The sequence below is a fragment of the Ammospiza caudacuta genome, chromosome 30 (assembly GCF_027887145.1).
Source record: "Ammospiza caudacuta isolate bAmmCau1 chromosome 30, bAmmCau1.pri, whole genome shotgun sequence".
NCBI classification, from domain to species: Eukaryota; Metazoa; Chordata; class Aves; order Passeriformes; family Passerellidae; genus Ammospiza; species Ammospiza caudacuta.
In genome coordinates, this window is record NC_080622.1 from 4,356,328 (window position 1) to 4,384,297 (window position 27,970).

Sequence of the window (27,970 nt, forward strand, 5' to 3'; positions counted from 1 at the left end):
TTTTTCCCTCCTCCTTCATCCTCAATTGGCTGCTAAAAATAAATGTGGTTTTGGATGGGAGGGAGGCGAAATTTCAGGGAAAAAAAAGAGTAAAGTGGTAAAAACACAGGGAAAAAAGGAGAAATAAGGGAGAAGTGGGTGCAGGATTTTTTGGTGGGGGTTCTGGATGATTGAAAGGGAATTTTTCCCACTTTATTCTGGGGAAAATGAGATGGGGAAAATCTGAATTTTCCCCCAAGGATTGAAGCACACAGAAGTTGGATATTCCCCATGGGGACAGTCAGGTGGGAAAAGGGATTTTTTGGGGGGTCTGGGTGGGGTTTGGGTGGATTTTTGGGTGAATTTTGGGTGGATTTTAGGCGGATTTTGGGTGGATTTAGGTGGATTTTGGGTTGCCACGTCCTCCGGGTGACACTGGCACCACCCGGAGTTCAAAAAAAAAAAAAAAAAATTAAAAAAAAGGAAAAAAAATTCAAAGTCTGCGAGTTAGGACAGAGGGAAAATTGTGCTGCCAGAGGTTGTGGGAAGGGCTGGAATTTTCAGGGGGAATGAAAAAAAAAAAAGTAAAAAATAAAAAACCATCAAGGAATGAGGAGAAAAACAGAGAAAACGGACAAACAGCGAGTGTGCGGCCAAACAGGGCCCTGCTCAGGGGGAAACTGAGGCACGGGGGAAACTGAGGCACAGGGCCACCAGTTCAGCCCAGTATTCCCAGTTTGGCCCAGTGCTCCCAGTCCAGCACTCCCAGCCCATCCCAGTGCCCCCAGTTTAGCCCAGTACTCTCATTTCAGCATTTCCAGCCTGTCCCAGTGCTCCCAGTTCAGCCCAGTGCTCCCAGTCCAGCATTCCCAGTTCAGCCCAGTGCCCCCAGCCCATCCCCATGCTCCCAGTTCAACCCAGTACTTCCAGTCCAGCATTCCCAGTGCTCCCAGTCCAGCATTCCCAGCCCATCCCAGTCCATCCCAGTGCACCCAGTCCAGCACTCCCAGCGTCCCCAGTCCAACATTCCCAGTTCAGCCCAGTACTCCCAGTCCAGCATTTCCAGCCCATCCCAGTGCGCCCAGTCCAGCATTCCCAGTTCAGCCCAGTACTCTCATTTCAGCATTTCCAGCCTGTCCCAGTGCTCCCAGTTCAGCCCAGTGCTCCCAGTCCAGCATTCCCAGTTCAGCCCAGTGCTCCCAGTCCAGCACTCCCAGTGCCCCCCAGTTTAGCATTTCCAGCCCATCCCAGTCCATCCCAGTGCCCTCAGTCCAGCATTCCCAGTGCTCCCAGTCCAGCATTCCCAGTCCATCCCAGTGCCCTCAGTCCAGCATTCCCAGTGCTCCCAGTCCAGCATTCCCAGTTCAGCCCAGTGCACCCAGTCCAGCATTCCCAGTTCAGCATTCCCAGTTCAGCCCAGTGCTCCCAGTCCAGCATTCCCAGTTTAGCCGTGCCCCCAGCCCATCCCCGTGCTCCCAGTTCAGCCCAGTACTTCCAGTCCAGCATTTCCAGCCCATCCCAGTGCTCCCAGTCCAGCATTCCCAGTTTAGCCCAGTACTCTCATTTCAGCATTTCCAGCCTGTCCCAGTGCTCCCAGTTCAGCCCAGTGCTCCCAGTCCAGCATTTCCAGTTCAGCCCAGTGTCCCCAGTCCAGCATTCCCAGTTCAGCCCAGTACTCCCAGTCCAGCATTTCCAGCCCATCCCAGTGCTCCCAGTCCAGCATTCCCAGTTTAGCCCAGTACTCTCATTTCAGCATTCCCAGCCCTTCCCAGTGCTCCCAGTCCAGCATTCCCAGTTCAGCCCAGTGCTCCCAGTCCAACACTCCCAGTGCCCCCCAGTTTAGCATTTCCAGCCCATCCCAGTCCATCCCAGTGTCCCCAGTCCAGCATTCCCAGTCCAGCATTCCCAGCCCTTCCCAGTGTTCCCAGTCCAGCATTTCCAGCCCATCCCAGTGCCCCCAGCCCATCCCAGTGCTCCCAGTTCAGGGTCAGGTTTAGGTGGGCATTAGAACAAGGCTTAAGTGGGCACCAGAACCAGGTTTAGGGGGGTATCAGAACCAGGTTTAGGGGGGGGTATCAGAACCAGGTTTAATATCAGAACCAGGTTTAGTATCAGAACCAGGTTGAGGTGAGCGTTAAAACCAGGTTTAGGTGACCATCAGAACCAGGTTTAGGTGGGCATTAGTACCAAGTTTAGGGTGGCATCAGAACCAGGTTTAACATCAGAACCAGATTTAGTATCAGAACCAGGCTCGGTATCAGAATCAGGTTTAATATCAGAACCGGGTTTAGGTGGGCATTAAAACCAGGCTCAGTATCAGAACCAGGTTTAGGGGGACACCAGAACCAGTTTCAGTATCAGAACCAGGTTTAGGGAGGCATTAAAACCAGGTTTAGTATCAGAACAAGTTTTAGTATCAGAACCAGGTTTAGGTGGGCATCAGAACTAGGCTCAGTATCAGGATGAGGTTTAGTATCAGAACCAGGTTCGGTATCAGAATCAGGTTTAATATCAGAACCAGGTTTAGGTGGGCATTAAAACCAGGCTCAGTATCAGAACCAGGTTTAGTATCAGAACCAGGTTTAGTATCAGAACCAGGCTTAGGTGGGCATTAAAACCAGGTTTAGTATCAGAACAAGTTTTAGCATTAGAACCAGGTTTAGGTGACCATCAGAACCAGGTTTAGTATCAGAACAAGTTTTAGCATCAGAACTAGGTTTAGTATCAGAACCAGGTTTAGGTGGGCATCAGAACTAGGCTCAGTATCAGGATGAGGTTTAGTATCAGAACCAGGTTTAGGTGGGCATTAAAACCAGGCTCAGTATCAGAACCAGGTTTAGGGGGACACCAGAACCAGGTTCAGTATCAGAACCAGGTTTAGGGAGGCATTAAAACCAGGTTTAGTATCAGAACAAGTTTTAGCATTAGAACCAGGTTTAGGTGACCATCAGAACCAGGTTTAGTATCAGAACAAGTTTTAGCATCAGAACCAGGTTTAGGTGGGCATTAAAACCAGGTTTAAGTAGGGATCAGAACCAGGTTTAGTATCAGAAACAGATTTAGTATCAGAACCAGTTTTGGGGGCATCAGAATCAGTTTTGGGGGCATCAGAGCCAGGTTCTTCCCCCAGAGGTGCTGAACCAGGGAATGGGCACAGCCCCAAGAGCTCCAGGAGTGTCTGAAGCAGTGTTTGCTGCACTTTAATCATTAAATTATTCATTAATTAATTACACTGAAACGTGGGATCCCCTGGAGTGCTCCCCACCCAATTCCCACCGGGATTTAAAGCCTTTGGCACAGCCCAGGTGGGCCCAGGAGTTCAGGATGGGGCTCCCAAAAATCCTTCAAGATCTTCCTGATCTTCCAAGGAAAATCTGCCTCTGGAATTCAAGAATATCCCAAAAATTCCTGCTCGCCCAGGGACAGATCCAAGGAAAATCTGCCTCTGGAATTTAATTTGGGGCTCCCAAAAATCCTTCAAACCTATTCCTGCTCTCCCCAGGACAATCTGCTTCTGGAATTTAATAATTTCGAGCCCCCAAAGCCATGGATTTATCCCTGACACCTGTTTTTTCCCATTCTCCTCTCCCTGCACTCAGATTTTTTTTTTTTTTTTTATATATAAGGCAGGAAAAAATTATCCAAACAATTTGGGGTTGGATTCATAATCTGGCACCAGAACCACCCCAAAACCATGGCTTCACCCCCCCCCCAAAAAAAAAAAAAAAAAAAAAAACCATGAGAAACCCCCAGAAATCCTCATTTTGCAGCCCCAAATTCCACATTTTCCAGTCCCAAATCCACATTTTCCAGCCCCAAAAATCCACACATTTTCCAGCCCCAAAAATCCACACATTTTCCAGCCCCAAATATTCCCATTAGCTGTTCCACATGAAAGGCTCTTCCCAGACACAAAGGGGGAATTTTGAACCCTCATTTTTTCCCTATAATTGCTCAAAAAGTCAATAGGAAAAAAACACTTTTTGGGGAGTTGATGTCCCTGTGGGATCCAATGCTGGAACTCTGTGGCTCCAAAGAGTCAGGAATGAAGGGAATGGCACCAACCAGTCAAGTCCAGAGGTGCCAAAACCCCCCAAAATCCCAAGAAATCTATGGTTTCAGCTTGAGCCAGGGGTGCAGGATGGTGATGATGAAGAGCAGGGACGAGCTGAGCCCACAGAACCCCACATTTTCCAGCCCCAAATCCACATTTTCCAGCCCCAAATATTCCCTGTTAGCTGTTCCATGTGAAAGGCTCTTCCCAGACAGGGGGAATTTTGAACACCCATTTTTTCCCTAAAAGTCAATAGGAAAGAACACATTTTGGGAGCTGATGTCCTTGTGGGATCCAATGCCGTGTCCAATGCTGGAACCTCAGGGCTCCAAAGAGTCAGGAATGACGGGAATGGCACTTCCAGAGGTGCCAAAACCCCCCAAAATCCCCCAAAATCCCCAAGAAATTTATGGTTTCAGCTTGAGCCAGGGGTGGAGGATGGTGAGGATGGAGAGCAGGGACAAGGTGAGCCCACAGAACCCCACATTTTCCAGCCCCAGATCCTCATTTTCCAGCCCCAAATATTCCCATTAGCTGGCTCCATGTCAAAGGCTCTTCCCAGACAGAAAGGGGGAACATTGAACCCCTAAAATTGCTGTAAAAGTCAATGGGAAAAGACACATTTTGGGAGCTGATGTCCCTTGTGGGATCCAATGCTGGAACTTTGTGGCTCCAAAGAGTCAGGAATGAAGTGAATGGCACCAACCAGTCAAGTCCAGAGGTGCCAAAACCCCCCCAAAATCCCCAAAAATCCCCAGAAAACTATGGTTTCAGCTTGAGCCAGGGGTGCAGGATGGTGATGACGGACAGCAGCGACGAGCTGAGCCCACACAAGCCCACCACCGCGGGGCTGCTCCTGCACAGCCCCAGCCTCTCCAGGGGGATCACCAGGTCGCAGGCGTTCCTGAGCAGGTCCAGCAGCAGCGGGGGGTTGTCCCGGAGCACCTGCAGCAGGAGGTGCAGCTGGAGCTGCAGCTGCAGCCGGAGCTGCTGCAGCCGGCCCTGGCCGCGGGGCTGGGCTCTGCTCTCGGCGCTGCGGCCGCGCTTGCGGGCGGCCCCGGCGCGCTCCAGCAGCAGCCGCAGCTCGTACGCGTCCCTGCTCAGGTTCACCACCAGGGCAAACAGGTAGTACCTGAGGGGGGGAGAGAGAGAGAGAGAGAGAGGGTGGGGAAGGGGCAGCACAAGGGTCTGGATGCTCCCAGTAGCTACAGAAATGCCCAGGGCGTGGGAAAGTCTAAGCTCGCCCGTGGGATTCCAGTCCTCATTTTCCCCAGGGGAATCCCCATTCCCGGCTTTTCTCAGGAATTCCATTCCATTCCATTCCATTCCATTCCATTCCTTATTCTCCCCAGGGGAATCCCCATTCCCGGCTTTTCTCAGGAATTCCATTCCATTCCATTCCATTCCATTCCATTCCATTCCATTCCATTCCATTCCATTCCATTCCTTATTCTCCCCAGGGGAATCCCCATTCCCGGCTTTTCTCAGGAATTCCATTCCATTCCATTCCTTATTCTCCCCAGAGGAATCCCCATTCCCTGCTCTCCCTCAGGAATTTCATTCTTTTCCCCATAAGAACTCCATTCCCTGCACTCCCTCAAGAATTCAATTTATTCTCCCCCAGGGGAACCCCATTCCCTGCTCTCCCTTGGAAATCTCATTCCCTGCTTTTCATTGGGAATCCCATTCTTTCTTTTCCCCAGGGGAATCCCATTCCCTGCTCTCCTTCAGGAATCCCATTCTTTATCTTCCTAGGGGAACTCCACTCCCTGCTCTCCCCCAGTAATCCTATTCCCTACCCTCCATTGGGAATTCCACTCCTCTTTCTCCCCAGAGGAATCCCATTCCCTGCTCTCCCTCAGGAATTTCATTCTTTTCCCCATAAGAACTCCATTCCCTGCTCTCCCTTGGGAATTCCATTATTTATTTTCCCCAGGGGAACCCCATTCCCCGCTCTCCCCCAGAAATCCTATTCGCTATCCTCCCTTGGGAATCCCATTCCCTGCTCTCCCCTCAGGAATTCCATTATTTATTCTCCCCAGCGAAATGCCATTCCCTGCTCTTCATTGGGATTCCCATTCTTTCTTTTCCCCAGGGGAATCCCATCCCCTGCTCTCCCTCAGTAATCCTATTCCCTACCCTCCATTGGGAATTCCACTCCTCTTTCTCCCCAGGGGAACCCCATTCCCTGCTCTCCCTCAGGAATTCCATTCCTTATTCTCCCCAGAGGAATCCCATTCCCTGCTCTCCCTCAGGAATTTCATTCTTTTCCCCATAAGAACTCCATTCCCTGCTCTCTCTCAAGAACTCCATTCCCTGCATTCCCTCAAGGATTCAATTTATTTTCCCCCAGGGGAACCCCATTCCCTGCTCTCCCTTGGAAATCCCATTCCCTGCTTTTCCTCAGGAATTTCATTCTTTCAGGGGAATTCCATTCCCTGCTCTCCCTCAGGAATTCCATTATTTATTTTCCTCAGGGGAGCCCCATTCCCTGCTCTCCCTCAGGAACCTCATTTTCTCTCTCCCTGAGGGACCTCAATCCCTGCTCTCTCTGCAGAATTCCCTTGCTTATTCTCCCGTGGGGAGCCCCTCCATTCCCTGCTCTCCCTCAGGAATTCCATTATTTATTTTCCCCAAGGGAATCCCACTCCCTGCTCTCCCTTGGAAATCCCATTCCTTGCTCTCCCTCAGGAATCCCATTCTCTGTCCTCCCTTGGGAATCCCACTCCTTATCTAACCCAGGGTAATTCCATTCCCTGCCCACCCCACACACCTGAGGAGCCTTTCCCACCCTCAGGAATCCTCCCCAAGCCCCTGTCTCACCTGAAGGACCTCTGGCTCCATTTCTCCATGGCCAGGCCGGGCAGGACGCCGCTTTTCCCGGCCCACAGGACGTTGTCGCAGGCCAGGAACAGAGCGCGGTTCAGGTGGGACAGGGTGAGGCAGAAGCGCAGCACGGGGTCAGGGAGGTGCAGCGAGCGCTGGGCGCCCCCCAGGGCCTCGGCAGAGCCCCCCAGACGCAGCACTGCAATGAGGGGGGGGAAAACAGGGGTGTGAGACCCCAAAATGTCCCCTCAAAACCACCCTGAGTCCCCCAGAGCCTCGGCAGAGCCCCCCAAACGCAGCACTGCAATGGGGGGGGGGGAAACAGGGGTGTGAGACCCCAAAACGTCCCCTGAAAACCACCCTGAGGCCCCCAAACGCAGTACTGCAAAAGGGGGGGGGAAACAGGGGTGTGAGACCCCAAAACGTCCCCTCAAAACCACCCTGATCCTCCCCAGAGCCCCCCAAATGCAGCAGTGCAAACGGGGGGACACCATGTGGTGTGAGACCCCCAAAATCCACCCTGAAGGCCACCCTGAGGCCCCCAAACGCAGCACTGCAGAGGAGAGGGGAAACCAGGGGTGTGAGACCCCAAAATATCCCCTCAAAACCACCCTGAGTCCCCCAGAGCCTCGGCAGAGCCCCCCAAATGCAGCACTGCAAACGGGGGGACATCGTGCGGTGTGAGACCCCAAAATCCACCCTGAAAGCCACCCTGAGGCCCCCAAACGCAGCACTGCAGAGGAGAGGGGAAACCAGGGGTGTGAGACCCCAAAACGTCCCCTCAAAACCACCCTGATCCTCCCCAGAGCCCCCCAAATGCAGCACTGCAAAAGGGGGGACACCATGCGGTGTGAGACCCCAAGATGTCCCCTCAAAACTGCCTTGATCCTCCCCCAACCCAACACTGCAGGAAGGGGGGACACCAGGGGTGTGAGACCCCAAAATCCATCCTGAAAGCCACCCTGAGGCCCCCAAACGCAGCACTGCAGAGGAGAGGGGAAACCAGGGGTGTGAGACCCCAAAATATCCCCTCAAAAGCACCCTGACCCTCCCCTGAGCCCCCCAAACGCAGCGCTGCAAAAGGGGGGGGGGGAAAACAGGGGTGTGAGACCCCAAAATGTGCCCTGAAAACCGCCCTGATCCTCCCCAGAGCCCCCCAAACTGCAAACGGGGTGGGGGGGAACACTGGGGGTGTGTGACCCCAAAATCCCCCCTCAAAACCACCCCGATCCCCCCTCACCGCCTCAGCCGAGCCCCGCAAACGCAGCATTACAGGCAGAGGGGGACACCAGGGGTTTGAGACCCCAAAATCCCCCCTCAAAACGCCCCAAAGGCAGCACTACAGGAGGGGGGGGACACCAGGGGGGTTACCGGGGGTGCGAGACCCCCGAATCCCCCCCTCAAACCCCCCCTGAACCCCCCCCAGCCCCACTCACGCTTGCGGCCCAGGCTCAGGTGCGCCTCCAGCTGCTGCAGCCGGCTCAGGGTCCCGGAGCTGCCCCCGGAGCGGCTCAGCGCAGCCCCGGCCAACACACAGGCGTACTGGGCGGCCCTGGGGACAACGAGGGAGTCACGGGGGGCACCGGGGACATCACCGGGGACCCCCCGTTCTCTGGGATCGCCTCTCCGCCCCGGGACCCCCGTGACCCCCCTCCCCTGCCCGCGGAACGCGCGGCCGCACCTGAGGAGGCGCTCCCGGGCCTGGCTCTGGGCGCTGAAGCGCACCCAGGCCTCCATGGCGCGGGCCCGGTACCGAGCCCGGTACGGCGGCGTCACTTCCGTCACGGCCGCGGCTCCTTCCCATTGGCGGAGCGCGGAGCCGCCCACTTGTACCAAAACAGAGCCCGTGAGTGGGCAGCAGGGTAATCTCCGCCTTTAAATCTGGGTACAAGAGTTTGATTGGTTTGTTTTGTCATTAATTGCTTCTGCTGATCAATAAGACTTGGGCTGTCATCCCGCACCGTCATCTCTGCTAATTTGTGTTTTCTGCATTTTGATTTGTTTATTCCTCTGTCAATCAAACAAATTGTGCAATGCTATTGGTCAATGCGCACCAAATCCCCGCCCCATTACCGCCCCACGACCACACACCGCTATTTGTGTTAGTGGGTGAGTGCGCCGCGCCCTGACCCCGCCCCTCCAGCCGCGCACCGCGTTCTGATTGGCCTTCTGATGCTTTCCCCGCCTCCCCCTCCCCGATCCGGCGCTTCTATTGGCTCGCTGAGCTCCGAGCGGCGCTGATTGACAGCGCGGCGCTGAGGAGGGAGCGCGGCTATGGAGGCGGTGCGGGCTCAGCGGCTGCAGCCCGGAGTGGGCACCGGGCCCCGCGGGGCTCGGCCCGGCCTCACCGGGGCTCCTGCGGGGCTCGGCCCGGCACCGGCAGCGGGGTCGGGGCTGGGCCCGGGGCTGGGGCTGCCGCCGCCGCCGCCCCCGCTGGGCCTGCAGGGCCCCCCCGCGCCCCCCGGGCCGGGAGCCGGGGCCGTGCCCGGGCCGCCCGCGGTGCTGCGGGAGGCGGTGGAGGCCGTGGTGCGGAGCTTCGCCAAGCACACGCAGGGCTACGGCCGCGGTGAGCGGGGCCGGGGGGAGCCGGGGGTGCCGATAGAGCGGGCTGGGCGGGGGGCGATTGTCCCTTATTCCGTTTTATCACTTTTATTTATTTCCGTGTCCTTTTTCCTTATTTCCTTCTTCACCCCCTTTTCCTTATTTTCGTGTCCATTTTCCTTATTTTTATTCCCCAATTCCTTTCTTCCTCACCCCCTTTTCCTTATTTCCATGCCCCAATTCTTTCTTTCCATGCCCCATTTCCCCATTTCCTTCCTTCCTTCCTTCCTTCCTTCCTTCCTTCCTTCCTTCCTTCCTTCCTTCCTTCCTTCCTTCCTTCCTTCCTTCCTTCCTTCCTTCCTTCCCCCCAATTCCTCATTCCCGCACCCCAATTCCTCATTCCCATGCCCCTTTTCCTTCTCTCCATGCCCCAATTCCTCATTCCCGCACCCCAATTCCTCATTCCCATGCCCCTTTTCCCTCTCTCCACGCCCCAATTCCTCATTCCCGCACCCCAATTCCTCATTCCCATGCCCCTTTTCCTTCTCTCCATGCCCCAATTCCTCATTCCCGCACCCCAATTCCTCATTCCCGCACCCCAATTCCTCATTCCCATGCCCCTTTTCCCTCTCTCCACGCCCCAATTCCTCATTCCCACACCCAATTCCTCATTCCCATGCCCCTTTTCCCTCTCTCCACGCCCCAATTCCTCATTCCCGCACCCCAATTCCTCATTCCCATGCCCCTTTTCCCTCTCCCCGCCGTTCCCCGGGCAGTGAACGTGGTGGAGGCGCTGCAGGAGTTCTGGCAGATGAAGCAATCCCGCGGGGCCGAGCTGCGCAACGGAGCCCTGGTTCTCTACGAGATGGTGCCGGCCGCCAGCCCCCCCTACGTGTGCTATGTCACCCTGCCCGGGGGCAGCTGCTTCGGCAGCTTCCAGGTACCGTCCCCACCCGGGAATGCTCCTACAGGACCCCACCGGCATCGTTTTCCAAATATCTCCTCCCTGTTATGTGTTCTCATCCCTGCATCTGCCTCTAAACCTCTTCAGTTGTAAGGAAATTCTCGGGGAATGCCCCTCCAGGATCCCACCAAGATCGTTTTCCCAAATATCTCCTCCCTGTTATGTGTTCTCATCCCTGATCTGCTTCTTAACCTCTTTAGTTGAAAGGAAATTCCTGGGAAATGCCCCTCCAGAACCCCACCACAATTTCTGAAATATCTCCTCCCTGTTATTTGTTCTCCTCCCTGATCTGCCTCTAAACCTCTTTATTTGTAAGGGAATTCCCGGGGAATGCCCTCCAGGATCCCACCAGCATAATTTCCCAAATATCTCCTCCCTGCTGAGTGTTCTTCTCCCTCCATCTGCCTCTAAACCTCTTTAGTTGCAAGGAGATTTAATTGCAAGTTGCTCCTGGTCTGTAAATCCTCATCAGGTCCCAGTCTAGGAAGATCTGGCTGTGGATTGTGGGGTTTTGGTGTCCTTTACTGCCTGGTCTGGTCACTTACAGATGAGGTAGGAGAGGGGATATCAGGAAAAACTGTTGGATTGGCTGGATCTGATCTTCCTTCTCCTTCCCAGGATTTGATCCTTCCTTCTCCTTCCCAGGATTTGATCCTTTTCCTTCCCAGGATTAAATTAAATTAAATTAATTAATTAATTGAGAATGCAACAGGAGGTTCTGAACCTCTTTTGTTTCTGTCCCAAAATCCTGGAATTTGGGGCAAATTTGGGAACAATTTGGGTCTGAAAAAATGAATTTAATTAAGTAATTGACAGTGCAACGGGAGGTTCTGAACCTCTTTTGGTTCTGTCCCAAAATCCTGGAATTTGGAGGGAATTTGGGAACACTTTGTGTCTGAAAAAATTAATTAAACGAAATTAAATTAATTATTTGAGAAGATTCTGGGAGCTTCTGAACCTCTTTTGGTTCTGTCCCCAAATCCTGGTCGCAGGGAGGAATTTGGGACCACTGAAAAAATTAATTCAATTAAATTTAATTAATAAATTAATTGAGAACACACTGGGTGGTTCTGAACCTCTTTTGGTTCTGTCCCCAAATCCTGATCTGAGAGGGGAATTCGGCAACACTTTGGGCCTGAAAAAACGAATTAAATCAAATTAACCACCAACACTAGGGGCAATTGTGATTCTGGGGGTGCAATTGTGATTCTGGGGGTGCAGTTCTGATTCTGGGGGTGCAATTCCAATTCTGGGGGTGCAATTCCGATTCTGGGGGTGCAATTGTGATTCCGGGGGTACAGTTCTGATTCTGGGGGTGCAATTCCGATTCTGGGGGTGCAATTGTGATCCTGGGGGTGCAATTCCAATTCTTGGGGTGCAGTTCTGATTCTGGGGGTGCAATTGTGATTCTGGGGGTGCAATTCCGATTCTGGGGGTGCAATTCCGATTCTGGGGGTGCAGTTCCGATTCTGGGGTGCAATTGTGATCCTGGGGGTGCAGTTCTGATTCTTGGGGTGCAGTTCTGATTCTGGGGGTGCAATTGTGATTCTGGGGGTGCAGTTCCGATTCTGGGGGTGCAATTGTGATCCTGCGGGTGCAATTCCAATTCTTGGGGTGCAGTTCTGATTCTGGGGGTGCAATTGTGATTCTGGGGGTGCAGTTCCGATTCTGGGGGTGCAATTGTGATCCTGGGGGTGCAATTCCAATTCTTGGGGTGCAGTTCTGATTCTGGGGGCGCAATTCCGATTCTGGGGGTGCAATTGTGATCCTGGGGGTGCAATTCCAATTCTTGGGGTGCAGTTCTGATTCTGGGGGTGCAATTGTGATTCTGGGGGTGCAATTCCGATTCTGGGGGTGCAGTTGTGATCCTGGGGGTGGCAATTCCAATTCTTGGGGTGCAGTTCTGATTCTGGGGGTGCAATTGTGATTCTGGGGGTGCAGTTCCGATTCTGGGGGTGCAATTGTGATTCCGGGGCTACAGTTCCGATTCTGGGGGTGCAATTCCGATTCTGGGGGTGCAATTCCGATTCTGGGGGTGCAGTTGTGATTCTGGGGGTGCAATTCCAATTCTGGGGGTGCAGTTCCGATTCTGGGGGTGCAGTTCTGATTCTGGGGGTGCAATTCCAATTCTGGGGCTGCAGTTCCGATTCTGGGGGTGCCGTTCCCATTCTGGGGCTGCAGTTCCCATTCTGGGGGTGCCATTCCCTCGCTCCCCCCGCTGCTGGTGCTCTGGGGGTGCGCGGGGATCCCGGGGTGTCCCCAGCGTGGCCGTGTGTCCCCAGTTCTGTCCCACCAAGGCCGAGGCGCGCCGCAGCGCCGCCAAGATCGCGCTGATGAACTCCGTGTTCAACGAGCACCCCTCGCGCCGCATCACCGACGACTTCATCGAGAAGAGCGTCTCCGAGGCCCTGGCGTCCTTCAACGTGAGCAGGGGGGCTTGCTTGGTCTTTTTTTGGGTCAGATTGGGCCATTTCCTGACCCTGACGTGGCGTCATTTAGAGGCGGTTTAAAAAGATTTATTCTGTTTTCAGTCTTGTGTGTAGGGTGAGGCAATACAGACAAATGTTGTAATTCACTCCATCGCAATCTGAAGCTAATTATTTCTAATTTCTAAACTTATTTCTAATTTCTAAACTTATTTCTAATTTCATTTTCAGTCTCATGTGTAGGGTGAGGCAATACAGCTGTTATAATTCATGCCCATCACAATCAGAAGCCAAGTATTTCTAATTTCTAAACTTATTTCTAATTTCTAAACTTATTTCCAATTTCTGAACTTATTTCCAATTTCTGAACTTATTTCTAATTTCATTTTCAGTCTCATGTGTAGGGTGAGGCAATACAGCTGTTATAATTCATGCCCATCACAATCAGAAGCCAAGTATTTCTAATTTCTAAACTTCTTTCTAATTTCTAAACTTCTTTCTAATTTCTAAACTTCTTTCTAATTTCTAAGCTTATTTCTAATTTCTAAACTTATTTCCAATTTCTGAACTTATTTCTAGTTGCTTTTTCAGTCTTATGTGTAGGGTGAGGCAATACAGCTGTTATAATTCATGCCCATCACAATCTGAAGCCAAACTATTTCTAATTTCTAAGCTTCTTTCTAATTTCTAAGCTTCTTTCTAATTTCTAAACTTCTTTCTAATTTCTAAACTTATTTCTAATTTCCAGACTTATTTCTAATTTCATTTTCAGTCTCATGTGTATGGTGAGGCAATACAGCTGTTATAATTCATGCCCAGCACAATCAGAAGCCAACTATTTCTAATTTCTAAATTTATTTCTAATTTCTAAGCTTATTTCTAATTTCTAAACTTATTTCCAATTTCTGAACTTAATTCTAGTTGCTTTTTCAGTCTTATGTGTAGGGTGAGGCAATACAGCTGTTATAATTCATGCCCAGCACAATCAGAAGCCAAGTATTTCTAATTTCTAAACTTATTTCTAATTTCTAAGCTTATTTCTAATTTCTAAACTTATTTCTAATTTCCAGACTTTTTTCTAATTTCATTTTCAGTCTCATGTGTAGGGTGAGGCAATACAGATGTTATAATTCATGCCCATCACAATCTGAAACCAAACTATTTCTAATTTCTAAATTTATTTCTAATTTCTAAACTTCTTTCTAATTTCTAAGCTTATTTCTAATTTCCAGACTTATTTCTAATTTCATTTTCAGTCTCTTGTGTAGGATGAGGCAATACAGGTGTTATAATTCATGCCCATCACAATCTGAAGCCAAACTATTTTCTAATTTCTAAATTTATTTGTAATTTCTAAACTTACTTTTCACTCCATGCAAAACAGATTGTTAAAAACACCAGCTGCAGGTTATTTTTTCATATTTGGCTGTCATTGTTTATCTCCAGCTCCCCAAAGCTTCCAAAGTCAATTCCGGAAAATGTTATTTCGCTTCTCTCTGCCTGAGCAGGCTGTCGCATCCACACGCGTGGCAGCTCAGCCTGTGCTGCCATCGGGCCCTCCTGGATCCCACTGGGAATTCCAGGGGTGGGAATTCCCAGGGATGGCAGTGGCAGCTCCACAGCTGGGATTTCTCTGCAGGGCAACCGGGAGGAGGCCGATAACCCCAACACCGGGATCGGGGCCTTCCGCTTCATGCTGGAGTCCAACAAGGGGAAATCCATGCTGGAGTTCCAGGTGCTGTGTCCACTTTGTGTCCTCTCCTACCCGGCTCCCACTCCTGGTTTGCTTAAGGGATGTTTGGGTTGGTCTCCCAGGTGTATTTTTATTTATTTTTTTTTTTCCCCCATGGGAAATTAACTCAGATTTTCCTTCTGATTCTGCTCGGATTTGGGGTAATTCCAGTATTACCCCCTTGGGATTGTTTTACTCACTGTCACTCTGATGTTTCCAAATTGCAGGAATCCAGTTAATTAGTGGGATTCACCCTTAAAAGAGCTCCCACAAGATGGGAAGATATTTCCCCCAAAGACTGGTGGTGGGTTTGGGATGTCATGACCCCAAACCACAACCTGGTATCCCACTGGAATGTGGGAAAAACATCTGGATAATGGGAAGTCTGAGCTGCCGAGGGAAGGTTCTGGAACGTGGATCGAGATTAGAACAGCTAGAAATGGAATATCTGCTCTCATGCAAATACACACATATATAGAATTATGGATATGTGTTATAAATATATTATAGATATAAATATATGTACCTGTATTTGCAAAGCAAATATTCTCTTAGTGACCCTCCCACTTTAGAGAGTCACTGCATTTCATTTTAAATGCAGAATTCCTTAATGAGGTGCCTAAATCACTATATTCTATCATTTTGCTGCTCTGTGTACCACCAGCATTTACGAGAATTTATTCTCATGCATTAAAGAATATTTTATGGTACCCAACCTTCCAAAACGCACAAGTGGAAATCACCCCAGCCCTGAGCAATCCCAGCACATCTGGTGGTTTTATATTTTGTATTTTAAACCCTCCCTCTTGCCATGCCAGGAGCTGATGACAGTTTTCCAGCTGCTGCACTGGAATGGGAGCCTGAAGGCCATGAGGGAGCGTCAGTGCTCGCGCCAGGTGAGTCCAACTCCATGCTGCTGCTCCTTCCCATTCCTGAGCTTCCCCTGAGGCCTTGTGAAGGACAAATGATCCAAACTGATCCAAATCTCAGCCCCAAGAGCATAAACAATGTGGACTGAAGAGAGAAAACAAGGAAAATGGGACTTCAGGTGGTGGAGCTGTAACTGGACGATTAACTCCAATATGCAAATGGATCAAAACTTATAAAAGTGAGAGACCCTGTGACCGGGTGTCCATTTTGTGACCATTTTGGGTCCATTTTGTGACCCACCTTGGGTCCATTTTGTGACACATTTTGGGTTCACTTTGTGACCATTTTGTGGGCCCATCTTTGGTCCATTTTGTGACCCATCTTGGGTTCATTTTGGGTCCATCTTGGGTACATTTTGTGACCCATCTTGGGTTCATTTTGGTTCCATTTTGTGACCCATCTTGGGTCCATCTTGGATCCATTTTGTGACCCATCTTGGGTTCATTTTGGGTCCATTTTGTGACCCATCTTGGGTTCATTTTGGGTCCTTTTTGTGACCCATCTTGGGTTCATTTTGGGTCCTTTTTGTGACCCATCTTGGGTTCATTTTGGGTCCATTTTGTGACCCATCTTGGGTTCATTTTGGGTCCATCTTGGGTCCATTTAGTGACCATTTTGGGTCCATTTAGTGACCATTTTGGTTCATCCTGGGTGTAGCCCTGCCTGGGCTCCCGCACTGCCCAAGGTGCATCCACTGAGAATACCCTTTTAATAAACCCCTGCTTTATTAATTAACTCTGCCCAACCTCTGTCCTAGCTCGACCTTCACATACCCTCATTCCCTTAAAGTCTCTTCCAAATTCTAACAATTCTATCGCATGCCCATATGGTTTTTTTTCCCCCCAATTCCAACAATTCTCTGCCTCCCATTCCCGCCAGGAAGTCCTGGCTCACTACTCCCACCGCGCTCTGGACGATGACATCCGAAACCAGATGGCCCTGGACTGGGTGAACCGGGAGCAGAACATTCCGGGCGCCCTTTCCCGGGAGCTGGCGGCCACCGAGCGCGAGCTGGACGAGGCCCGGCTGGCCGGGAAGGAGCTGAGGTTCCACAAGGAGAAGAAGGACATCCTGCTGCTGGCAGCTGGCCAGCTGGGCTCAGCACACTCCTCTGGCTGCTGAACCCCAAAATCCCACCCTTGGTTGGTTGATCCCCAAAACCCTTTCCCCAAATCCCAGCCCGTTTGCACATTTAGAGGAAATTTAGGGAAAAAGCTCCTTGAATGGATTTTAGCAATTTCATCCTGGTTTTTAGAGCTTCTCCTCATTCTTCCCTTCAGAGCTCCTTATTCCCCAGGGAACTTTTTACACTCCTCTGGTTGCTGAACCCCAAAATCCAACCCTTGGTTGATCCCCAAAACCCTTTCCCCAAATCCCAGCCCGTTTGCACATTTAGAAGAAGTTTAGGGGAAAAGCTCCTGAATTTAGGGAAAAAGCTCCTGAACGGATTTTAGCATTTTTATCCTGGTTTTAGAGCTGCTTCTCAGCCTCCTCATTCCTCCCTTGAGAACTCCTTATTCCCTAGGGAACTTTTTATTCCCTCATAATCCCCACAGATTTTTTCTTGTCCCTTATTTTCGGGGTTCAGATCCCAGGTTTTGTCCTCTCATCACTCCATCGTTGCTGGAGCAGTTGGGATTCCATGGAATCCAGTGTTTCCTCTGGAAAAACTCATTGGATCCCCTCCCTCCTGCAGCAGAAAGGGATCAATTAGAGCTCCTTGATGAGCTCCTTAATTAAATGAGTGAGTGCCAAGGCGTGCAATATCCAGATTTAATTTTGGAATTAAATCTGGGATCAGCCTGCAGCATTCCAGGATCTGCAGTTGCCAAACACCAGCATTGGAAGGTTGGAAAAGTTCTTGGAGAGTTTGTGGATGAGGGAGGGATTTGCACTAACCATTCCTTATCCTTTGTATCCATATGGAATTTAGACTATATTTAGCTTTAAAACCCCTTTTATGGCATGGAATTGTTCAAACAGCTCCGAGTCCACCCAAGAAAAAATGTCAATTTATCCATGGAAATTTCCATCTTACTCCCCTTTTCCCCAGCAGACTGGGAGTACAAACTGCATTCCAAGCCAGAATTCCTTTTTCACCCCAGCTTAGAGCTTTTCCCACTTCTCATCCCCTTAAACCCTGCAGATTCCACTGTTCCCACCCTCCTCCTTCCCTCTGCCTGACCACAGGATATTCCAGCAATAATCATTGTTTTAGGATAAAATTGGAATAATTCCATTATCTGTAGGTACCCCATTTTTATATCCACATCCTAACGAGCTTATTTTGGGGGGTTTATATATTTTTTATACTTTTTACAAACACTAATAACGTTCAGTGTCGCTGGAAATTGGATTTTAAAAGGGATGGGGGGGGGGGGTTGTGGGGTGTAATTTCCTGAAATATTGGAAAAATTTGATTTAGGAATAACGTGGAGTTAATCCTGCAATTTATTTTACACCTATGGGAATCCCTGAAGTTCATCCCAGTTCTTCATGCTCCAAATAAATCTGGGAGGACTTTAGGAGTTCCATCACTGTGGAATTAAAAAAAATAAAAATAAAAGGAAAAAAAAAAACATATTCCATTGCTTGTGGGATCAAGGCGCCAGTTTGGAGGCTCTGGATCTCCGTGGAAGGCGTAAAATTAACAAAATTCAGATTTTCTCAGTATGGGGGAAAGTCGTGCTTCTTGTTGAGGCAGTGGAATTATGGGATAAACACTACTGTGGATTTTCTACAATAAACCCAGCGATTTTGGTTAACTTTGGTGCTCTTGCTCATTTTTGGGGGGGGGGGGGGGGGGGGGGGCAGTCGTGCCCAGAAACTGCTTTAAGCCGCGTTGGTGTGTGGGGTTTAAAATTCCCAGGGTTTAAAATTCCCAAGGTTCAAAATTCCCAGGGTTTAAAATTCCCGTGATTCGAACTTCCCGCTGTTCAAAATTCTCGGGGTTCAAAATTCCCGGGGCAAAAAGAACCGCCGCGACCTTCTCAAAATGGCGGACGGGACACTTCCGCCCAGCGCCCTTCCCAATATGGCCGCGCCCACGGTTCCGCCACACTCCCCCAATATGGCCGCGCCGGTACTTCCGTCACACTCCCAATATGGCCCGCTCCGGTACTTCCGCCCCGTTCCCTCCCACTTCCGGCGCGCTCCCGGCGTGCCCCGCTACTGCCGGCAAGATGGCGGACGTGCTGGATCTTCATGAGGCGGGCGGAGAGGATTTCGCTATGGACGAGGACGGGGACGGTGAGCGCGGGGCTGCGGCGGTACCGCCCGGCCCAGAGCGGCCCCGCCGAGCGATCCGGCCGGGTCCCGGTTCAGCGGAGCCGCTCCCGCCGCCTCCGGCCGCGACGGCCTCAGGGAGAGCCCGGGCCCGGAGCGGGGGTTGCTCCGGTGCCAGAGGGGGTCCTGCTCGGTGCTGGGGGCTCACGCCTGGCTCGGGGGGGTCGTTCCCGGTGTGGGAGATGGGTCCTGCTGTCCGTTCCTGGCCCGGAGGGACTCGGGGGGCCCTGTCCGGCCCCGGGGGTGTCATTCCCGTCACGGGGGAGACCGTCCTGGCTTGCCCGGGGGTGGCTCTTTCTGGACCGGGGGGTCCTGCTCGGTCCGGGTGGGATTTTCCCGACCCAGGGACGTCATTCCCAGCCCAGTGGTCATTCCCAGCCCAGTGGTCATTCCCATCCCAAGGGTCATTCCTAGGGGGTCATTCCCATCCCAAGGGTCATTCCCAGCCCAGTGGTCATTCCTAGGGGGGTCATTCCCAGCCCAGTGGTCATTCCCAGCCCAGTGGTCATTCCTAGGGGGTCATTCCCAGCCCGGGGTTCCTGCCCAGCCCAGGGGGTCGCTCCCAACCCAGGGGTCATTCCCAGCCCTTCCCTTCCCAGTGGTCATTCCCAGCCCAGTGGTCATTCCTAGTGGGTCATTCCCAGCCCAGTGGTCGTTCCCAGCCAGGGGTGATTCCAAGCCCAGTGGTCATTCCAGTCCCAGTGGTCATTCCCAGGGGGGGTCATTCCCACCCCAGTGGTCATTCCCAGCCCCTCCCAGCCAGGTTGAGGGGTCTCTCTCAGGGATATCCTTCCCATCCCAGGGGGGGTCATTCCCATCCCAGGGGGGTCATTCCCTGCCCAGTGGTCATTCCAATCCCAGTGGTCATTCCCAGGGGGGTCATTCCCAGTCTAGGGTCATTCCCATCCCAGGGGGGTCATTCCCAGGGGGATCATTCCCAGTTTAGGGTCATTCCCATCCCAGGGGGGTCATTCCCACCCCAGTGGTCATTCCAATCCCAATGGTCATTCCCAGGGGGGTCATTCCCAGTCTAGGGTCATTCCCACCCCAGTGGTCATTCCCAGGGGGATCATTCCCAGTTTAGGGTCATTCCCATCCCAGGGGGGGTCATTCCCACCCCAGTGGTCATTCCCATCCCAGGGGGGGTCATTCCCACCCCAGTGGTCATTCCAATCCCAATGGTCATTCCCAGGGGGGTCATTCCCAGTCTAGGGTCATTCCCACCCCAGTGGTCATTCCCAGGGGGATCATTCCCAGTTTAGGGTCATTCCCATCCCAGGGAGGTCATTCCCACCCCAGTGGTCATTCCCATCCCAGGGGGGTCATTCCCAGGGGGGTCATTCCCACCCCAGGGTCATCCCCAGCCCCTCCCAGCCAGGCTGAGGGGTCCCATCCCTCTCTGGGGGTCTCCCTGCTCCTGCTGGCCCCATGACCCCCATTTCCCACAGAGAGCATCCACAAGCTGAAAGAGAAGGCCAAGAAGCGGAAGGGCCGCGGCTTCGGCTCAGGTGAGACCCCCCAGAACACCCCCAGAGCCTTTCCCCGGCCCTCTGGGTGACCCCTGAAGTTTGGGGCTCCCGTTCTTCCCCCCGTTTTTGTTTCCCCAGAGGAAGGATCCCGCGCCCGGGTGCGCGAAGATTACGACAGCGTGGAGCAGGACGGGGACGAGCCGGGGCCACAGAGATGTGAGGGGACACTGGGGACCTGCGGGGCTCTCAGGGGGCTGGGACAGTCCCTTCCCTCAATCCAAGGATTTATTTTAGGCTGGGAAAATCCCTTCCCCTTCCCTTTCCCTTCCCTTCCCTTCCCTTCCCTTCCCTTCCCTTCCCTTCCCTTCCCTTCCCTTCCCTTCCCTTCCCTTCCCTTCCCTTCCCTTCCCTTCCCTTCCCTCTTTCCTAAACTTTCCTTCCCAAAATTTCTCTCATTCCCAGGATTTATTTTAGGCTGGGACCTTCCTTTCCCTTTCCCTTTCCCTTTCCCCTTTCCCTTTCCCTTTCCCTTTCCCTTTCCCTTTCCCTTTCCCTTTCCCTTTCCCTTTTTCTGCTTCCCAGGGTTTATTTTAGGCTGGGACTATCCCTTCCCTCGTTGCTAAGATTTAATTTAGACTGGGACAATCCTTTCCCTTCTCTCGTTTCCAGGATTTAATTTATGTTGGGATAAATTTTCTTCCCTTCCTTTATTCCCAGGATCTCTTCCCTTCCCCTCCCCACGATTTATTTTAGGTGGGACAACCTCTTCCCTCTTTCCCAGGATTTATTTCAGGCTGGGAAAATCCCTTCCCTCATTCCCAGGCTGGAACAATCACTTCCCTCCCCTTTTCATTCCCAGGATTTATTTTAGGCTGGGATAACCCCTCCCCTCATTCCCAGGATTTATTTTAGGGGCAAACCCCAGCTCCAAATCCCCTTTCCCAAAGTGGAAATGAGGGAATCTGGGGGAGATTTTCCTTCCTAAGAGCCCCATGGCATCCCAAATGTCCCCAGGGGCACTTTCCCCATGGGAAATGGGATCTGGATTTGGGTTCAGCCCTGCTGGGATCAGCTTTCCCCAACCTCACCCAGGATTTGGGGATTTTGGACATTCATCTCCCTTTCCTAGCTGAAAAAGGAGTGATTTTGGGGTGACAAACCCCAAACTGGGGGACCCAGCACAGCAAGAAAGAAGGATTAAGGCCACGCTGGGATGATTCTTCCCCACTTTCCCAGCATCAGCCCCCAAATCTCACCTGCCCCCAAACCTCACAAGGATTTTGGGGTGCAAGTCTGCATTCCCAGCCCTGTAACCCCAGTTTTCCCTGCCCAGCCGTGGAGGGCTGGATCCTGTTTGTGACAGGGGTGCACGAGGAGGCCACGGAGGAGGACGTGCACGACAGATTCGCCGAGTTTGGGGAGATCAAAAACATCCACCTGAACCTGGACCGGCGCACTGGCTACCTCAAGGTGAGGAGGGGGGCGCTTTTGGGGACCCCCCCCAAGCTCCAGCTCAGCCTCCAGGGTATGAGGTGCCAGGGGGGCACCCCAGTTCTGGGGGTTATGGGGGTATCTGCAGCTCAGCTTTGATTTATTGGGAGGTTCCTGCACCCCAAAAGCCAAAACTGAGCTGGGGGTTGGGGTGGGAGCTGGATTCCCCCAATGCCAGGGGGGCATTCCCAGTCCTGAATCTGGGGTGTCAGGGGGTCTGTGCATCCCAAATTTGAGTTCCCCTGGTGTCTGGGCTCATTCCCAATCCTGAACCTGAGGTATCAGGGCGTGTGTGCACCCCAAACCTGAGCTGGGAGTTGCCCTGCTTTCTGGGTTCATTCTCAATCCTAAACCCAGGATATCAGGGGGTCTGTGCACCCCAAACCCGAGCTGGGAATTCCCAATGTCTGGGGGGGCATTCCCAATCCTAAATCTGGGGTCTCAGGGGGTCTGTGCACCCCAAATCTGAGCTGGGAGTTCCTCTGATGTCCAGGTTCATTCCCAATCCTAAACCTGGGGTGTTAAGGGGTTTGTGCACCCCAAGTCTGAGCTGGGAGTTCCTCTGATGTCCAGGTTCATTCCCAATCCTAAACCTGGGGTGTTAAGGGGTCTGTGCACCCCAAATCTGAGCTGGGAGTTCCCCCCAGTGCCTGTGTCATTCCCAATCCTAAACCTGGGGCGTTGGGGGTCTGTGCACCCCAAATCTGAGTTTCTCTGGTGCCTGTGTCATTCTCAATCCTAAACCTGGGGCTTTGGGGGTCTGTGCACCCAAATCTGAGTTTCTCTGGTGCCTGTGTCATTCCAAATCCTAAACCTGGGGTGTTAAGGGGTCCGTGCACCCCAAACCTGCGTTCCCCTGGTGTCTGTCCCGTTCCCGATCCTAATCCCGGGCTGTCGGGGGGTCTGTGCACCCCAAGGCCGAGTTCCCCTGGCTCCTGTCCCGTTGCCAACCCCGCTGTGCCCCGTTGCTGCCAGGGTTACACGCTGGTGGAGTACGAGACGTACAAGGAGGCGCAGGCGGCCATGGAGGGGCTCAACGGGCAGGAGCTCATGGGGCAGCCGGTCAGCGTGGACTGGTGCTTCGTCAGGGGCCCCCCCAAGGGCAAGAGGAGGTGAGGAAACCCTGGGAGCTCCGGGGAGCTCCAGGGAATTCCAGGAGCTGGCAATGGGAGGGAGGTGTGGGCGAGGGGAATGGGGGAATTCCTGCGCACCGTTCCGGGGGTGGCGGGGTTAAAATAGGGATAAACACCCCCAAAATGGTCTTCTCCTGCGCTTCTTCCTTCCCTCTTCTTTCTCCCCATTCCCTGTATCCTTTTCTCTCCCTTTTCCCTTTCTTTTGCCCTATTTCGTGTACCCTTTTCCCTCTCGTTTCCCATATGTCTTGTACCTTTTCCCTTCCCTTTTCCCTCCCTTTCCCCCATTTCCTATTCCCCTTTTCTTGTCCCTTTCCCCATTTCCTGTACCCTTTTCCTTCTTTTTTCCCTATTCCCCATATCCTTTTCCCTCCCTTTTCCCTTTCCTTTCTCCCATTTCCTGTACTCTTTTCTCTCTCCTTTCCTCCATTTCCTGTACTCTTTTCCCTCTCCTTTCCCATATTTCTTGTACCTTTTCCCCTCCCTTTTTCCCTTTCTTTTCCCCTATTTCCCGTACCCTTTTCCCCACCTTTTCCTTTTCCCCATTTCCTGTACTCTTTCCTTCTCCTTTTCTCCATTTCCTTTCCCCTTTTCCCTCTCCTTTCCCCTTTTTCCTCCCTTTTTCCTTTCCTTTCCCCTTTCCCTCCCTTTTTCCTCTTTCCTCCCTCTTCTTTCTCTTTTCCCTTTTCTTCCTTTACATTCCCCATTCCCTTACCCTCTTTTCCCTTTTCCCCTCCCTCCCCTTTCCTTCCCTTTCCCCCTTTACATTCCCCATTCCCTCACCCTTTTTTTCCCTTTTTTTTTCCCCTTTTTCCCCTTTTTTTCCCCTTTCCCTTCCCCACTTTTCCCTCTTTCCCAGGGGCGGCCGCCGGCGGAGCCGCAGCCCGGACCGGCGCCGCCGATGATGGATCCAAACCTCCTCCCATTGATGTTCCACCTCCAAACTGGTGGCAAACTGGGCAAACTGGGCTCTGTACACAGCCTGGAGGAGCCAAGCCAGCTCCAGCCCCCGGGGAAATGTGGGTTTTTGGAATTTTATTGTTTTCAAAGGACAAGTATGAGGGAAGCAGCAGTTTCGGAGGGTTGGGGGGGATTTCCCTTGGGTTTGGGGGGATCCCTCCCAGCTCCCCATCCCAGAATATCCTGGGAGGTTTTTTTTTTTCCATGCTCCAGGCAAATGGTTTCTGAATCTCCCATGGTATTTATCCCACTGGGCATTCCTTGTTTTGTGTCAAATAACAAGATTTTGTCTAAGTTTGTCTTCTTGTTCTTTGTCCTTCATTAAAGCTCCCGTGCCCCTTTCCCTAAAATCCTTTTCCATCCAAGCTGCTGGATCCCCAAGGATCCTGGGGATCCCTCCCAACCTGGCAGTAGAACAACTCAGATCTCAAAAAAACCTCTTTTTTTTTCCCTTAAAACTGAGATTGGGATGCGACAGCTGTGCCCCCAACCCCACAGATGTGCCCACCACCCCTCACTCACATCCACTGAGCTACACTGGGGCCTTTAACGCCAACCCTGGGGGAAAAAGCTGCTGGGAGGATGAGGCAGGAGCAGGAGGGGGATCCTGGGGGGGCCCTGGCAGTTGGGGTGCGCCCACCAGCTCCCCAAACTGGGGCTCGTGCAGTTTGTGCCGACAGAGGAATGCAACAATTGACCCTCAGCAGGGTTCAGAGCAGGGCCAGGCTTTCCCCAAGGGGTCCTGGCCTTGAGGGGGGGGGTCCCTAAGAGCCAGGCTCGGGTCCCAGCCCCCCGCAGAAAGCGCCGAGGTTCCGCAGCGCCTCCGGCTGCATGGAGTGGCGGCGGAGCAGCGCTCGGGGCGGCAGCGGCGGCAGCAGCCCCGCCCGGCCCGGGGGCTCCGGCGGGACCGTCCCGGAGCCGCGGCGCTCCAGCAGCCCCGCCGGGTGCCGCAGCGGCCCGGGAGCGCTACCGAGCTCGGGGTTAGCGGGGTCCCGGCGTAAGGGTTTGCCCCGTGGAGGATCGGGGGGAACCCAGCGCCCCGGGGCGGGCACGGGGGGGCACCCGCTCTGCCCAGGCGGCTCCGGGGCAGCCCCGAGACATCGCGTCCCTCCACGCTGTGCCGGCGGGGGCGCAGCCGCAGCCCCTCCAGCCCTGCTGCCAGCTGCTCCTGAGGGCCCGATGTCCCTTCAGGAGAACCCCACGACCCTTCCGAGGGTCCCCGCGTCCCCTCCGGGTGTCCCCGTATCTCATCTAAAGCTCTCCGTGCTCCCTCTGCGGGTCCCTGCGGCCCTTCCGAGTGTCCCCCCCGCATCCCCGCCACCGCCAGCCCCCACGGCTCCGAGTTGAGCCTCTTCAGCTGCCGCTTGGGCCCGGCCCGGGCCGGTTCCGGAGCGGCGGGAGGGAAGCGGAACACATCGCGCTCCTCATCCCTCCCGCCGGCGCCCGGCGACGCCGCCGCCGCCCGCACCTGCACCTGCGACGGGGACGCGCACAGAGCGGGCGAGGGCGGCGAGTTCAGGTACTGCCGGGTGGTCTTGGTGCCTCGGGGCGACGTGGCCGAGGTGATGATGATGACATCGCGGCCTCGCTCCCGACACGCGTCCAGCAGCACCTGCAGCGTCTCCCGGTCCCCCCGCTCCAGGGCGTAAACCAGCGCCGAGCCCCCGCCGTAGTCGCGGGCGCTGGGGTCGGCGCCGTGGGCGAGCAGCGTGGCGACCACGGCGGGGCCGGCTCGCTCGGCACACGCGTGCATCAGCGCGGTTTTGCCCGCCTTGTCGGGGATGTTGGGGTCGGCGCCGTTCTCCAGCAGGTACTGAACCATCCGCGGCTGCTCGGGGGGCTCGGCGTAGCCCGCCCGGCACGCCGCCATCAGCGGCGTGGTGCCCGCCGCGTTGCCCTCGTTGATGTAGGCTCCCCCTTCGAGCAGCAGGCGGGTCAGGCGGAATTTCCCCTGGGAGACGGCGCGGAGCAGCGCCGAGCCCTCGGCCGGGATCATGGGGAGCGCCCCCCGGGGGCACCGCGGCGCTGGGCATGGCCGGGCTCACGGCGGGTGCGGGTGGCGCTCGCTTACTGCGAGGGGAGAGGGTGCGCTGAGACCCCCAAAGCTCCAGGATGGGGTGTCCCCTCTCCCTGCCTCAGTTTCCCCACTAAATGAGGGTTCCCGAGCTCGCCAGGCTGTGCCTGCACCCCCAAACCCCATTCCTCAAATGCTTTCCTGCGCCCCCTCCTCATCCTCCTCTCTCTCCTCCCTTTGCCCCACCTGATTCTCCTGCCCACAGCGCCATCCCTGCCCGTACCCCCATCCCTGCCGGTACCCCCATCCCTGCCGGTACCCCATCCCTGCCCGGTACCCCCATCCCTGCCCGGTACCCCATCCCTGCCCGGTACCCCCATCCCTGCCCGGTACCCCATCCCTGCCCGGTACCCCATCCCTGCCCGTACCCCCATCCCCGCCGGTACCCCCATCCCCGCCGGTACCCCCATCCTGCCGGTATCCCCATCCCTGCCCGGTACCCCCATCCTGCCCGTACCCCCATCCCTGTCCAGTACCCCCATCCTGCCCGTACCCCCATCCCTGCCGGTACCCCCATCCCTGCCGGTACCCCCATCCCTGCCCGGTACCCCCATCCCCGCCGGTACCCCATCCTGCCGGTACCCCATCCTGCCGGTACCCCCATCCTGCCCGGTACCCCCATCTCTGCCCGGTACCCCCATCCCTGCCCGTACCCCCATCTCTGCCCGGTATCCTGCCCGTACCCCCATCCTGCCGGTACCCCATCCCTGCCCGGTACCCCCATCTCTGCCCACACCCCATTATTCCCGGTACCCCATTATACCCGGTACACCCATTCTTCCCGGTACCCCATTTTTCCTGGTACCCCCATCCTTCCCGGTACCCCATCCCCACCGGTACCCCCCACTGCTGCTCACACCCCATCCCCACCGGCGCCCCCATCCCCGCCCGCCCGGTTCCCATGGCGACAGCCGCTCATCCCGCTCCGACCAGCCGGTAAAACGGGAGAAAACCCTCCCGGTCCCCTCCGTGAGACGCCCCCGAGCCCGGGACCCGGGGGGCCGTCCCCTTACCCCCCCTTCTCAGCGGGGACCCCCCCATCCCACCCCTCTCCATCCCCGTTTTACCGTGCCAACCGGCGCGTGGGCTCGCTCGTCCCGGTTCCCGCGGCCCCGGGGACGGGGCTGTCGGGGACAGCGGCCCGTGGCCGCCATCCCGGCCTGCCGCCGGTGAGGCGGGGGCGGCGGGAGGTGCTGTGGAGGGTCCCCCCCCTCCCGCAGCGCTATTTTTGGCAGCTGCGGGCGCGGGGGGGGGGGGGGGCTGGAGCGGGATGAATCAGCCACGGCGCATCCAGAGCCCGGCCCTGCGTGGGAGTGACGGGGGGGGATCGGGGGTTGGGGGGCACCGGGGGCTCTCGGGGGGCAGCGGGAGCGGGGGGCAGAGCCCAGCAGGACCGGGGGGCAGCGGGAATGGGGGGGCTGAGGGCCCTGGAGCATCGGAAACTGGGGGAGTACAAGGGGGGTAGGGGAACTGGGGGGTCCTACAGTGGGGCTGGGGGCAGTGGGCAGCGGGACTGGGGGGCACAGCATGGCAGGGCTGGGGTGGCACCGGTACCGGCGGCTGAGCTACCCCGGGGCGGAGGGGCTGGGAGGGTCTGGGCAGGAGGGGCCGAGGGACTTTTTCACCCCCTTTTCATCCCCTCTTGATCCACTTTTGATCCAGTTTTTATCCATTTTTCATCCGTTTTTCACCCATTTTTCATCCCCCTTTTTGAGCCCCCCGTTCCCACCCCGCGCCCCGGCCCCGCCCCCTCCAGTGTTCCCCCTCTAAGCCCCGCCCCTCGTTCTGACCCGCCAATCAGCGCGCGGCTTGCGCTCAAGCTCGCCCCCCCTGCGCGGGGCGGGGCCACGGCGACCGCGCACACGTGGAGAGCGATTGCGCTTGCGCAGAGCGGGGCCGGGACCGGGAGCGGTGCCGGGAGCACGGGGGGACACCGGGACCGGGGTACGAGGGGATATCGGGACCGGGACCGGGGTACGAGGGGATATCGGGACCGGGACCGGGGTACGAGGGGATACCGGGAGCGGGAGGACCACCGGGAGCACCCAGGAACGGGGATGGAGACGGAGACCGAGCCCGGGAGCCACCGGGGGAGGCCATCGGGAC

At 54.7% G+C, this 27,970-nt stretch overlaps 4 protein-coding genes across 5 annotated transcripts; 2 read left to right on the plus strand and 2 right to left on the minus strand.

Annotated features, from left to right (window-relative positions):
• Window positions 1–4,520: 4,520 nt before the first annotated feature.
• PEX11B (peroxisomal biogenesis factor 11 beta) lies at window positions 4,521–8,621 on the minus strand. Of its 2 annotated transcripts, XM_058821840.1 has the most exons (4): window positions 8,541–8,618; window positions 8,296–8,411; window positions 6,857–7,058; window positions 4,521–5,165 (listed from the first exon to the last, which is right to left on the minus strand). In XM_058821840.1, the coding sequence occupies exons 1-4, from the start codon at window positions 8,594–8,596 to the stop codon at window positions 4,796–4,798; spliced, it is 744 nt and encodes a 247-aa protein (XP_058677823.1). In that variant the 5' UTR covers window positions 8,597–8,618; the 3' UTR covers window positions 4,521–4,795. The 2 variants fall into 2 exon arrangements, with proteins under 2 accessions (XP_058677823.1, XP_058677822.1); XM_058821839.1 differs by having other exon boundaries at window positions 8,296–8,621.
• Window positions 8,622–9,133: 512 nt separating this feature from the next.
• Window positions 9,134–17,813, plus strand: LIX1L (limb and CNS expressed 1 like). The gene is made up of 6 exons (XM_058821734.1): window positions 9,134–9,425; window positions 10,177–10,340; window positions 12,647–12,787; window positions 14,430–14,525; window positions 15,341–15,418; window positions 16,332–17,813. The coding sequence occupies exons 1-6, from the start codon at window positions 9,134–9,136 to the stop codon at window positions 16,572–16,574; spliced, it is 1,014 nt and encodes a 337-aa protein (XP_058677717.1). The 3' UTR covers window positions 16,575–17,813.
• Window positions 17,814–18,622: 809 nt separating this feature from the next.
• RBM8A (RNA binding motif protein 8A) lies at window positions 18,623–24,084 on the plus strand. The gene is made up of 6 exons (XM_058821745.1): window positions 18,623–18,701; window positions 20,186–20,245; window positions 20,345–20,422; window positions 21,540–21,676; window positions 22,673–22,809; window positions 23,690–24,084. The coding sequence occupies exons 1-6, from the start codon at window positions 18,635–18,637 to the stop codon at window positions 23,733–23,735; spliced, it is 525 nt and encodes a 174-aa protein (XP_058677728.1). The 5' UTR covers window positions 18,623–18,634; the 3' UTR covers window positions 23,736–24,084.
• ANKRD34A (ankyrin repeat domain 34A) lies at window positions 23,861–27,077 on the minus strand. Its single transcript, XM_058821744.1, is given in 3 exon segments — window positions 23,861–24,875; window positions 24,878–25,860; window positions 26,932–27,077. Coding segments are annotated over 2 exon segments (1,230 nt in total). The 5' UTR covers window positions 25,787–25,860; window positions 26,932–27,077; the 3' UTR covers window positions 23,861–24,554.
• Between the last annotated feature and the right edge of the window lie 893 nt (window positions 27,078–27,970).